General features: G+C 48.4%; 1 protein-coding gene across 7 annotated transcripts in view; it reads right to left on the bottom strand.

Annotated features, from left to right (window-relative positions):
- Mical2 (microtubule associated monooxygenase, calponin and LIM domain containing 2) overlaps positions 1–13656 on the bottom strand; it is a 199170-nt gene that overhangs the window by 96940 nt on the left and 88574 nt on the right. For all 7 annotated transcript variants that reach the window (XR_012910591.1, XR_012910592.1, XM_075971915.1 and 4 more), the window contains 7 exons: positions 12287–12388; positions 10434–10589; positions 7022–7122; positions 3475–3732; positions 2263–2378; positions 1332–1458; positions 604–694 (listed from right to left, as the gene is read on the bottom strand). Coding sequence is in view for 5 of the 7 variants with exons in the window: in XM_075971915.1 (XP_075828030.1) it covers positions 604–694; positions 1332–1458; positions 2263–2378; positions 3475–3732; positions 7022–7122; positions 10434–10589; positions 12287–12388 (951 nt within the window). In the remaining 2 variants the exon portion in view is untranslated. The remainder of the gene's footprint in view (positions 1–603; positions 695–1331; positions 1459–2262; positions 2379–3474; positions 3733–7021; positions 7123–10433; positions 10590–12286; positions 12389–13656) is intronic.

The raw sequence follows: 13656 nt of genomic DNA, 5'->3' as shown, positions 1-13656 counted from the left end.
CAGAGGTATTCCAGGAAAACAGGATGGAGAGACAGCAAAGAATGCGGAGAGCGTGCCATGCTTGGGTAACAATAAAAGTTTACTATTGTAAACAGTGTTTTACAGCAGCTGGGCATGTGGTGTGTGCAGGGATGGGAGGGGGCAGATGGACACAGTGGCAGCTGGAGTGTCTCTGGGTAGGAGAGCAGGGAGCCTGAATGAAGGGCTGTTGGGGAGTTACTCATTGGACTATCCCTCCCCTGCTTCTGAACACCACTCTGTGCCAGTACTGATTCAGATTAGAAAGATAAGGAGAAGGAAGGGGGAAAGTCTCAGGAATCTGGTGACTAGCTGCTAGGGAGCCAGGACACTTTTCCCAGAAACAAGATGCAAAGAAAACCTAGCCCCGTGGAACTCCCTACAGCGGACTTTCCTGGGCTGAGTGCTCAGAAAGCAACTGCATGTCTCGATTCCGAGAATCCCATCTTACCCCTGCTCTTATAGATGAGGAAACTGAAGGACAAAGAGGAGAGGCACCTGCCAAGGTCACACAGGTAATGGGACAGAGGCAGCTAGTATCATCCCCTGCACACCTTGTCCCAGGGTCCCAGACGGGCAACTCACCCCGCCTGGAGAGGCTAACGGATCTCCTCACTGAGCCCCATCTCTCGGGAGAGAAGCGGTCCAGTTCTTTAGTGATGTACAAATGCTTCACCTACGAGCAGAAAAGACCACACATCTGCCCATCAGTTCCCAGCTCCTGGGCTGGAGGCCTCTCTATGCCCCATATCAGATTCCCTACCCGCTACTGTTTTCTTCAGGTGCAGGCTGGTAAGACTTTCAGCAGGGCATCTAGACAACTGAGTCACAGACAACGGGCCTCAACAGTTCTCCCAAATGAGGCAGAACTGACCGTGAATATCTAATTGGCTAATAGGAACCCATACTATTCTCTGTCCTACTAATTAATAGAGTTTGGGTGGATAAAATCCCCAGGATAAGTGATGTCCAAGCCTTTGCATGGTAAGGAAGAGAGTAAATATCTAGGTAAGTGGATTATTTTTGAGAGAGGGGAATTAATCAGTGACACATTTGCACAGTGGCAAATCAACATGTGAAAATATATAAACACACACATATGCACAGTACCATATGTGTTCTAGTCCCCCATACGGCTATAAAGAGGTCTCTAGGCCTCTATTGCACCTTCACATTTTGTGGGGGAAAGAACTGGCTCCACCCTTTTGCTAACGAGCTTTGGTGGCCTCAGTTTCAGGACAGTGACAATATGAGACCATTGCTCTCCCTCAGCTCACTGCAGGGGCTTCAGACAGGCGTGGGAGTGGGCTTACCTGGTGAGGCCTGACGCAGTGCAAGTTGAGGTTTGGGTACCGTGTTGCTGGGTCCAATGTGTATTGTTCAAAATTTTTGTTGATGTTCTCCGGGGTTGTCTGAGGTAACAGTCGGTAAAGACTTTCTCTGCAGGGAGTCAGAACCCAGAGGTTGGAGATTATTCTTGCCACCTCAGGCCCTTGTTCCTATACTCCCTTCTCCCCCAGCCTCCAAGGTTTCAGGGATGGCCTCTGGTGTGTTTGTATAATTCTTTCCTATAATCTCACACACTCCTGAGAGCTGCAAAGTGTGGGGGAGGGGCAAAAAGGGGGAGAGAGGAAAGAGTACCCAGGTGGTAGGGATGAGGTCTTTTTTCCTGGGCGGGATGCCAGAACACAGGTCCAACATCTCAGCAGACTCTGGTTCAGTTAAAGCTACGACCCAGCCACAATCTTCTGTGGCCTGCTTTTGTGGTCACAGTGGCCCATACCCAAGGCCATCAAAAGCTTGTCTCCCATATCAGCACTAACTCTCAGGGTCAGCCATCTGTTCGTGGTCCCATGGCCAGCAGCAAGGGCCTGGGAAGAAGCCAGGACTTCAGCTGTAGAAGAGGCCTGGCAGGCCCCAGAATCCTTACCCAAGGAAGGACACTGTGAAATGTCCTTGAAGACTTCCTTAAATAAACCTCTTGGGCCTTGTGTGGCTAAGAACAGGACTGACTTCGGACTAGCCTATGTTCAGATTTGTCTCTACTGTCCTGGACACCAGAGCAACTCACTGATGGAGAGGCATCATGACACAGAGTGTCCTTGAAGACCCGGAGATCACATCAGACCATAAGTGGGGTGGTAGATTAAGCTCAGTGCAGAGGCCGCAGGACAGCTAACTTAGCTCTACTCCTGCTGAGTCTTCTACCCAGCGTCCCACTTAGGAGTTCTGCTTGAGGCTCACCTTTCAGCCAGCACCTCCAGGGGAGAGGTGCCCTGGTCCCAGCTCTTCACCATCCATGCCGTGTCAAAGGCTGCCAGGAAGCCCCGGGCACAGCCTGTGCCCATGGGCCAAAACGGCTGTAAAAGAACACAGGTAAAATTCTTATTGGCTCTGGTGACTCACGGTCTCCTCTTCCATTCTACCTGGCACACTCTGGTTGTGGGGTGCCATCTCTGAGCCAGAGCAAGGGCAGAATCCTGCTGCCCACAGCTTCCCAGAATCACTGGTAGTTGGAGCATACACGTGAAGGGTATGACAGCCCCACATGTAGCAAGGCTACCTGGGGGCTCCGGGAGAGAAGGGAACCAGGGAACACTTCATGGAAGTGTGACCTTCATGTCATTGTAAAGCATGGATGGGGTTCTGACCTCCGTCCATTTGGGAAGATCAGGGACAAAGGTTTTGTGGATGGAAAGTGCTGGAGCCTGCCAGAACACTCAGCACAGGAGAATGAGGAAGGGAAGGTTGGGAGGGAGACAGGGATAGAAGTGACAGGCCACTGGACCGGGTGGTGGTGGTGCACGCCTTTAACCCCAGCACTTGGGGGGCAGAGACAGACAGATCTCTGTGAGTTTGAGGCCATCCTGGTCTACAAAGTGAGTTCCAGGATAGCTAGGACTGTTACACAGAGAAACCTTGTCTCAAAAAAAAAAGTGACAGGCCTCAATAAGGGTGAACAAGGACTGATTTGGTCAAGTCGAGGGTAAACAGCTTGCTCCATGGTGCACCCAGGGTAGGGTTTGCAATCTGACTCTCAGCCCCAGATCACTTTGCAGACACTGACGGTGTTCATACTAAGATTGGAAGCTAACCCTGAAATGGTCATTTATCTAAGGGGCCTTGCCCTTACAGGGTCAAGAGGGAGGGCCACGACGTCGACACTGTACTTCGAAACCCCTTGTCCTCACAGTCCCCCTCACACTCTGGAAGATATCTACACGGAAAGGCCACACAGGGCCAGCCACACGGGTAACAGGTCCCAGCCATGCTTAGGGTCTACGTGTTGTGAGGACAGTCCTGGGCTCTCAAGCAGGGCAGGTTAGTTTTGTTCTTCATTCTAGAGGCAACGCAGAAGCTGGAAATGGGAGAAAGGGCTTCTGCTACAGGCAAGCAGACAGATCTCAGAATTCAGCCAACAGGGCTGGCTCTCAGGGTTCGAAGGGCAGGTAGTACCTCAAGCAAGCTGTCGCCCACAAGGGCCACGAGCAGCTGGTGTGCCTGGCGCTCACGCATCAGGGCTGCGTTCTCTGAGGCATACATGGAGGTGAAGTCGAACATGGCCACATCAGGCTGCCCATTGTGATTTATGGCAAAGTCTAAGGAAGGCAGCTGGTAATTGGTGGCAAAATCCGCGGCTTCACGGGCATAGGAGAGCAGTTTTTCCTGATTCACGTTCTCTGTGCACAGGAGCATCTCTGTGTCAATGTAGTCCTGGGGAGATCAGAACATATGTAAAACCTCCCTTCTCTTCAAAGGGCTAGAGACCAGGGGATGGGTCTTCATGAGGAGGCTAGAGGGGCTGGGAGATGAATCAGTCTTTAAAGCGTTTGCTGTGCAAACACGAGGGCCTGTGTTCAATCCCCAGAACCCACATAGGAATCCAGACAGAACAGTGTGTGATTATAATCTCAGTGCTGGGGAGACAGAGACAAAATGGTTCTCAAGAGTCCCTTGCTAGTCTGCCTAGCCTAATGGGTAAACTCCGGACCAGTGAGAGACCTCAAAAGACAAGATGATGACTCCAAAGGAGTCACCCCTGAAGTTAAGCTCTGACCTCCACAAAGATGCACACATGTGCATGTGTGTGTGCAGGAAGTGAGTATGTGTGTGTACATGTACTTGTACCTGTGAGCATGCACGAATCAAAACTAGAATACCAGAGCCAAAGAAATAAGCACATGGTCCAGCCATGGCAGTTAGCACGGTTGTGATTAAGCACCCAGTTTGGCGTTGGGCTTTCTGGCATCCAAGGTGAAGGGGAAATGTGATACAGGCTTTCCTTATCAGAAAATGAAGCATAGCAGTTCCTCACGGGAGGCGAGTTTTTCCTGGCACGGAGTGCTGAAAGATCTGTCTCATGCAGGAATTTAGAGAGAGGGCACTGGGAACTGTAATGGACAGCGGACTTGATAACAGCCTCCTGGCAAACAAGGAACACATTGCACATGGCTGGTTCTGATGATAACTTTCAGTACAATTAAGAGACAAAGGAACAAGCCAGTAAATGTGATTTAATAACGGATGGAGTGAAGCTACTGGGGTCCAGATATGCTGCCGTTAGTGGTCAAACAAGATCAGAAAACAAAAGGGGGAGTGCCATGCCTCTCTCTGAATTTCTTTCTGAACTCAGTTGCCCACTTTTCTGTGATGCTGAGGACACTCTGTCTTGGCTACGAAAGTGGGCACTGCCCTGCTTCTCTGCTGGGGTGGAGATGACACATGGACAATGAGGAAATTCATCCTAGAGATGCAGAGCGTTAGATATTTCCAAAGCCTGTTCTGCTTAAAGGCCACCTTTCCTAAAGAGGACGCGAAAGGGCGAGCTCCCACCAGCAGTACGCTCCCAATGTGCACGAACAACCTGGGTTCAGTCTCCAGCGCTGATTTAAACTGGGAGTGGTGGGGCACACCTGTAATTTCAGTGTGAGGGAGACGGAGGCAAACTGATCAGGAGTTCAAGGCCATCCTCAGCTACAATATGAGTTCAAGGCCAGCCTGGCATACATGAGATTCTATCACAGCTGGAATATGGGCATGCTGTTCGACTTTATTCTGCATTTTCACTTTCAATACCATAATTGTAAGATCTCCTCCTTGGAACTGTATGAAGATGGAAAGAGAGTGTATACATGGAATCCCTCATGCAGTGCCTGGCACACAGGAATAGATGATACTCCCTGCCCCTACTAATTCACAATGTCATGAATGGTGTCACATAATGAGATGCCAACTGAACCTATCCAAGGTTCCAGTATGGGCACTCTATAGGTTCCAAAATATACAACCTTCTCTATACCCAGAGTGACCTTCTGTTTCTTGTTTCTGTCTCTTGGGGAGCTGTGACTTCAAATACTCTATTTCTGAAATTCTAATATTTCCTCACAGAATATACATAGCATTCACCCAAGAGAAGACTGAAGAAGCCACCTCAGTACATCTGAGGGGAAAAGAGGACATCCTATTGCCATACTGACCAACCAGCAGTGAGCTGGCAGATCTGAAATCCCAGTGCTCTCAACAGCTAGTGTGTGTGTGTTGGGGTGTGTGTGTGTGTGTGTGTGTATGTGTGTGTGTGTGTGTGTGTGTGTGTGTGAGGCTAGCTTCTCCTGTCCTACCCACAGACTCTGCCCACAACTCATGCTCTCAGCAGAGGCCCAGCCAAGGTGGAGGAGGCCCAGAGGAGGCCTGGGTTACTAATGCTTCCAGGCCAGATGCCAGTACAAGCTGGTGAAAGATATGCACACTGTACTCTGACAAGCAACACTGAGTGGTCCCAGTCCAGGACAGGACCTGGAGGCAGCTGACCTGGGGCTGTGGGATCTTTATCTGGAAGCAGTGAGCACAGGAGCTCTAGAAGGGTGAGGTCTGACCAAGGCTGTCATCCTCCCCACCTCCTCTCTCTCATCTTTATCCATCCATATGTGTGTGTCTATGTAAGAGTATGCCACATGCATGCAGTGCCTGCAGAGGTTAGAAGAGGGCACTGGAGTCGGCCGGAGCCTCCGGATGTGGGTGAGAGTCACCAAACGCGGGTCCTCTGGAGGAGCAGCAAGTGCTCTTAATCTCTAAGTCATCTCTCCAGCCACACCATGTTCGCTCTTAAACTTGATGATGCATACTAGGTCTGGTGTGCACGCCTGCAATCTCAGCTCTTGGGAGACTGAGGCAAGAGGGTGGAGAGTTTGAGGACAGCCTGGACTACACAGCAAGACACAGCAAGACATCATCTCAGAGTAAAAATAAATAAGTAAACCAAGAAGCAAAGCCATGGAGAGAAACCAAACAGCCAATAGGACAGAGCAAGTGTCCGAACAAGGCTGCGGTGTGTGTGTGTGTGCGCGCATGTGTAGAACCCTGAAAACCACTGTCTACCAGGCGCTGAGCCAAGCATGATGTGTGTGCACACATATATACATATAGTGTGTACATTCCTCATGCATCCTTGCTCATATACAGTCATGTCTCAAGAACTCTTCAGAGGATTTACAGGCATTATTCCACTTTATAGACAGAAGACTGAGATTCAAAAAACAATCAAAATCTTGGCCACCATCCTGAGTTAGCTCATGGGAGAACCGGGTCTCTGCTTGTCTCTGAAGGCGCAAACAGTAAGTATTCCCCCGTGGCAAAGGGACACAGTGTCAGACTCCAAAGTGACGTCATCTCTACGTTCCACAAGGACAAGGAGTCCCCATCTCCAAGTGAGTGTGACCTCTTGGAGAAGAAGCGGGGCCAAAGGAAGAATGACATTTGAGGAAGGAAAAGATTCAACTGATCATATTCTGGGCAAAGGTCTCTCACCGCAACAGGTTTAAAACATATCTGTGTGGATGGGTAGTCACGCAATGTCAAAGGCAAGGAAGGGCCTGACAGTTTCTCTTTCCCCTCCCCACTCGCATGGGTTCTAGCAGGATAGTATCTCCTCTCACATCTGCTGATTCTGCCAGCCCATGTGCCCTGGGGGGAAACAGTTGAGAAATCGCTATCTATGGATACATACATTAATGATGACTCCTTTGTCCAGCAGGCTCTGCTTCTTGGCTGTCATGACAAAGTAGTGCGTACAGTCCTTGTAGTAGACAATGTTCTCGAGATCAATCCCTGCAAGGAGAAGCATTCAGACCAAGTTTACCAATGGCGCCTTGCTTCATTCCAGGTCTCCTTATGTATGTGCAGAAGATGCATATAAGATAAATAGTAAAGACATATCGGGCTGTGGACCAGAAGCAACTAGCTTTTATGATTGCACAAAGGCATGTTCAAAAGTAAAACAACCAAACAGCATACAACAACCACAGATGTCTAGTATTCTAAAGTTAAAGCTAGACAGAAAGTATTATAGGAAGTGTTGACAGGACCACAGATGCAAACTTTGAACCTGACGGTATGGATCAGGCTCCATCCACTGTGTGTCCACAGAGCATCTTCTAGCATGGCCTAGCTTGCATGAGAAAACCCAGGTCAGAGGTTAGAGGCTTAGATTGCATTGTGGTATGTGGGTGTGGGCATGTTCCTGTGTGTAGGCCAGAAGACAACCTCAGGTATCATTTTTCACATACCTACCTACTTGAGACAGGGTCTATCATTGACCCAAAGCTCAGCAACTAGACTAGACAGGCCAGCCATGAGCCTCAGGGATGCTCCTGTCTCCACGTCCTAGAACTGGGATTATTAACATACACCACCATGCCAACATTTTTCTGTGGGTCCTGGGAATTGAGTTCAGATCCTCAGTGGAGCCATCTCCCCAGCCCTAGACCTCATCTTTTGTCCTCTCCACAGACAGCAACACTTTCACACATTAGGATTCTGCACTGAAGATCACGCTATGAGATGATCGCTTTTCTCTGGTTCTCAAAGGGATGCGGGGAGGCTCAGTCGGAGCCACTGGCTCACCTGAGAACTTAACATAAGTCAAATCATCAGGACTGCTGAATTAGAAACTGCGGGTAGGGCCAACACCGTAAGTGTTAAGTTCCCTGGGTGGCTCTGGTGGCCACTAGAACATGAGGACCTCTGGCTGGTTTATGTGACAGGAAGTAAAAGGCACACAGTAACCTTAAAGCATCCACACAAGGTGTGCTGGGTAACCATAGCAACACCCTTATTATTACAGTAAAATAGGAAACAGCATGCACACGGAAGGCCCCCGAGAGAATCAAAGGAAATTTATTGCTGTCACTGACGTGAGACAATGACTTACGGGGTGACAACGGCCAAGTTTAAAGGAAGCTCGGGAAGCTTTGGAGAAACACATGCAATGTCCTGCCGTAATCCCTATCTGGCGGTTCGGGTATTTATTTTCTTTGTTTCTAAGGGGGAAGGAAGGGCTGGAAAATTAAGTATTAAGTCATTCAATGGATATAATACTCTGGAAAGGAAACATTAAAACTTGTAATAATAAATTGGGGAGGCTCCGAGGGACATAAGGTGGCAAATAGAGTTGTAACCAGCAAGAGGCTGAGCCTGGCTCAGCAACTCAGCCCCTTCCTAGAAAATGAACTTTGGAGAAAATGATTCCATGGGAAATAGCACCTTAACAGGAAACCCATGGAAGGTGGGGGTCAGAGGCCAGAGTCTTAAGTGAACACATGTGTCTTTGTGGGTCACAGGGTCTCCGTTATAAATACAGTGGAACGAGCCACAGACAACAGTGTGAATGGATGTCCATGATGAGTTAGTTGTGAGATCACAATCCTTGCTAAAAAAACATCTCAACGTATCATGGAACATACCCCTTTTTGATTTTTCTTTCTCCCTTTGGCCCCTTGAACATAGAAAATCAGTCCCATCTCAGAGGCGATACCAAAGCCACACGGTCATCCAGAGTCCTCGGGCTTTGATGCCAAGAGAAGCCATGGTCCCCAAAACCTACCATCAAGATTCTATTTAAGATGTGATGTTGAATGGGAAAGTGAGAAATGTGGACACTATTTAAAACGTGCTGAGACAAGAAGACAAGGTACGGGTGCGGTGATTGGAACAGGAGCCACGGGAAACAAGCCTGTAAGCGGCAGTGAGGGTAAGTGTCAACAGACCAGGGCAGACTGGGCACCAGACAGCATGCCTGGCCCCTTCACTCCTTTTATAGACAGGGTCTCCTGTAGTTGAGGCTGGCCTCAAAATTACTGTGTAGCTGGTGCTAGCCTTGAACATCTGGTTTTCCTGCTTCCATCTTCCAAGTGCTAGGATTACAGGCACGGGCCACCATGCCTTGTGAGTATAGAGGCCTTAATTTAACATTATCACTGTGCTGCCTTTCAAGAGACAATGTGCAGTTTTGGTCAGGTTATAAAGAAAGCCAATTTCTCTGTTTCTCCGCTACCCTCATGAGCATCTGTCGTTCTGGCCATATAGAATATAAGTCTTGGGCTGCTTATCTGCCCCAGACTGTATACCCAGCTATTGAATCAATATCTTCTGTCCCATGGTTAGGTGACAATTGCTGCCAGAGCATGCTGGGGGTGGGGTGAGTTATGTGTAGGGTCCTTGTCCTGTCTCATAGGGAGGGGCAGCTGATGTGCTGCACAAAGCCCCGGGAGTCTTCAGGTTCTCCCTCAGATTATAGGTTCCCTTCTCAGCATGTCCCAGCATTTCATGCAGAGCTTAGGCACAGACTTCCCAACTACCCTGTGTCACAATGCTTTACATGGGTACCCTCTTTGGATAGGGAGAACCTTCAGGAGGGGTGGGGCTAACATTGACATTGTACTCTACAATGCTGAGCGCCAGTATACAACAGACATTCAGTAAATGTCCACCATGTATTAGCAAAGTCTACAATCTATTTCCATATACAACATCCAGAACATTCTCTCAGGATTCCCTCTTTTCCTTGAAGGGCCTCTAGACATTTAGAGTACTGAGAAAAATCTTTGCTCCCAGACTCCAGTCCCAGCAACTCCTGTAAGCCAGAGGGCCCCGTGAACAGCTTGGGAATCTTGGGTGAAGAAGGACTAGGGAGAGGACTTAGTCAGAAAAACGTGTGTCGGGCAAATACTGCAAATGGAATTTGGCCAGAATCCATGAGTTGGGGGAGGGCAGGCATGGTGTTGTAACCCCAGTGTTGCACAGAGGCAGACCTCCTGGGAACCCTCCTGGGGTTCACTGGCCATGCAACCTAGCCTACTTGTCAAGCATTAGGCCAGTGGGACCTTTTCTCTACACACACACACACACACACATACACACACACACATACACACACACACACACACACACAGGACAGCATCTGAAGAAGGACACTAGAGACTGTCATCTGACCACCATACACCTGTTCACACACACACACACGACAGCATCTGAAGGACACTAGAGACTGTCATCTGACCACCATACATCTGTTCACACATGCATACACACATACAAACATACTGTGAATAGCGTCTGGTTTTAGAGAGGGGAGGTCTCACCTGTTTCTTCTTTAAGGTCCTGAAAGAACTTCTGGTTGAAGATGAAGGCCACGCCACTGATCTCCTCCACCTTGGCCTCGGCTGTGCTGTTCCTATTTATGAAGTTGGCAGTGATGGCGATGGCTAGCTTCCCCCGGAACTCCTTCCTCCTGAACCCTGTGTAAGGGACAGGATAGATGTGTCAGTCCTCTAGATGGGGTGGGAACTCAGACAATACTGCTGAGAACACTCTTCTCTGTGCCCCAAAGACAATGGGGACAGTGGTTCTGGAGCAGGCAGAGGCACCAGACTTGTTCCAGCAAGAGGCATTTTGAACTCTGTTCTTTTCTATATCATTGGACCATATGCAGCGCTTACATATCCACAGGCCAGTGGCCAAAATGATCTGTGCAGCAGGCTACCACAGACCTCAACCCTCTGGAGATGTTCTGAGTATATCACTGAAGACTCTTAAGGTGCTTTGGCACTGAGGGCTTGCACGAGTCAAATGGTTTTGTTAGCATTTTAAATGGAAAAGAAAACCTTTTGAAAAATAGGATTAGACTAAACTCCCATAGGAGAGGGATGCTAAAACATTTTCTTTATAAATTTGTTATGGGTCATATTGCATTGTCATCTTCCTACCACATATGTTGGTGAAATCCTAACCCTTGGTGTCTCTGTATGTTGGGCTTAGTTAATATAAAGTCAACTGGAGTATAATGGGCCATCTACTGTAATACAGCTGATGTCTTTATTCATGGGGAAAGTTGGACCCATAAACACACTGAGGAAGATGCTCCGTAAAGATGAAGGCAGAGATGGGGTTGTGCTTCTTGAAAGCAACACCAAGGTCTAGCAAAAGAAACCAGCACACTAGTTCCCAGTGACTGGTGTTTCAATGTATGCTGGCTGGTTTATGTCTTGACATAAGCCTAGACATACCTAGGAAGAAGGAATCTCAACTGATGAATAGCCCCTAGCAGACTGGCTGAGGGTATGTCCGTGTTGGCATTTTCTTGCTTAGTGATTGATGTGGAAGGGTTTAACCTATAGCAGGCTGGGCATAGACCCTAGGCTCTCAAGTATTCTGACATGTAGTTTTCCCAAACAATGAGAACAATCCCACAAATCATACACGTATTCACACTGGCAGCTTCAATGTGTCTTGTCAGACATTTCTGTGAGAAGATGGGCACAGGAATGAGGGCAGGGCAGACTGTGGGGCAGGGCAGACTGTGGAGCAGGTAGCAGAGAGAAGAGGCCTGAGATGAAGGACCAGATATGCAGACTTCTCTGAGATCAGACCTATTTCAATATGTGTATCCTATCCTCAGAGAATGAGTTTGCCCAGTCATGCATCTTTATCTTATGACCTTTGACAGGGGCAGACTCAGAAATAACAACTGTCCCTACTCTAAGAGATGCCACCGACACCATGATGTCTTCCACCCATGGTCTCAGACAACCGTTTCTGTATAAATGAATATATGAAGCCTGTTGTTGGACTCAGAGAAGTGTGGCTTTAGAGCCTGAGAGTTTGGCTGCCTGGCAGTGGGTATTCTCAAGAGCTATGGAGAAAGAGGCCCTTCTGTTGATTGGTAGAGTACTTGAACATGAACGGATGCCATTGGCATCTTGAGATGTTTGCCTTAGACAGAGCGAGAGGAGAATGCACCTTAGCTAACACAGCAGCAGGTGCTCAGCCCGTTTATGTTGACATTTCCCACAGTATAAGAAGCATTTTTACAGAAAAGCCCCCCCAGCTCTTGCCCCCATCCTCTGTCTGCCTCTACCCTTAGCCGAAGCATCTGTCATCTTGATCATCCTTCTTCTGTTCCCCAAAAGAACAGCCCCAAAAGAAGAGTCCTCACCTTCCAGTGTGTTCCTATTGCCGTCGGCACCAACGATGACGTCAAACTCAAAGTCAGACAGGGCGTGGTCTGCAGGGAGGAATTCTGCCCGCCAGCCGACTTCTACCAGAGCAGAGAGACTATTAGATGAGCGGCAGAGGCAGGCTGAGAGATGCCACCCCTCCCTGCTGGCCATGAGACGTGGACAAGGACCCAGTGAAGCCTCCCCAAGAAAGGCATCAGGCATATCCAGGTTTTGACACTGTGACACAGCGCTGTCGTCTACAAAGCTCATGGTTGAGAACCTGTGCAACTGGGGCTCTTTATGGCAAAGACCTCTCGTAATATTTTAATAAGTTCACTATTTCATATTTGGCCACAGGCATAGCTATCCGGTAGCATGCGGTTTCCAGGCTGCAGATAGGACACACCTGGACACTCCATATCCAGCTTCTCTCTGGTTATCCCACACAAGGCGAAGAGGAACTGCCGACTCCACACTTCATCTGACTGAACTTTGTGAGGATGCTAACCTTTAGCAGACCCCAAACCAGTCTCCCTTGCCCCTGTCTATATTCCACAGATTCCTAATATTTGTGTCATATTCAGTGGTTCCTCATTGTCAAGCAGATCTTAGGGGATGCGAGAGATGCCAGGGAGCCACTTTGCATTTCTGCTTCTGACTCCAATGGTTTGCTGCTGTAGAAGCACATTCTCAGGGCAAGCCTGGCTGGGTCCTTGGAATTAGGGTCGACGATCCAGCAGAGATGTTCCAACAGGAACACACAGTCTCTGAGTCATTTGAGAATGACTGTGTCTTGTTAAAAAAGCAAGGAAATCCTTCCCAAGTTGTCAAAAATATTCTGAGCTGAGGCGAGGAGAAGTCAGCAGTGTGCCCTCCCTGGGAAACAGCAAAGTCTCCTATACACACTGCTTCAAAACTCAGCATTACCAAGATAGGAAGCAATTGTGACAGCAAGATATGGAGCCTTGGACAAACTCCATGACAACGGTGTGTGAAAGAGATCAGAATTTGATTTCCCTTTCTTCTAGTATTTTTTTTAAAGGTAGGTTCTCAGAATATAGCCCAGGCTGGCCTTGAACCTACAACCATCTTGCCTCAGTGCTGGGATTACAGGTATGCACCACCACCATGTTCAGCTAAAATATCAGAATATTTCCAGGACAGACTCCAAAGATACATTAAAACCCTGTTTTGAATCTCTCCCACCCCCAAAAGAGAATACTACTAAGAACCCACCTAGATGGAGGTATTTTATGATCTAAGTTAAAACTCAATAAAATCAAACATACCGATGCTCATGATGGCATACCTGTAATACCTGTAATCCCAGCATTCAGAAAAAAGTTCAAGGGTCATCCTTGGCAAC

Source organism: Microtus pennsylvanicus, chromosome 5, assembly GCF_037038515.1.
Source record: "Microtus pennsylvanicus isolate mMicPen1 chromosome 5, mMicPen1.hap1, whole genome shotgun sequence".
Lineage (NCBI taxonomy): Eukaryota > Metazoa > Chordata > Mammalia > Rodentia > Cricetidae > Microtus > Microtus pennsylvanicus.
Note: the sequence above shows the minus strand (reverse complement) of the source record. Positions and strands in the feature narration are given on the sequence as shown.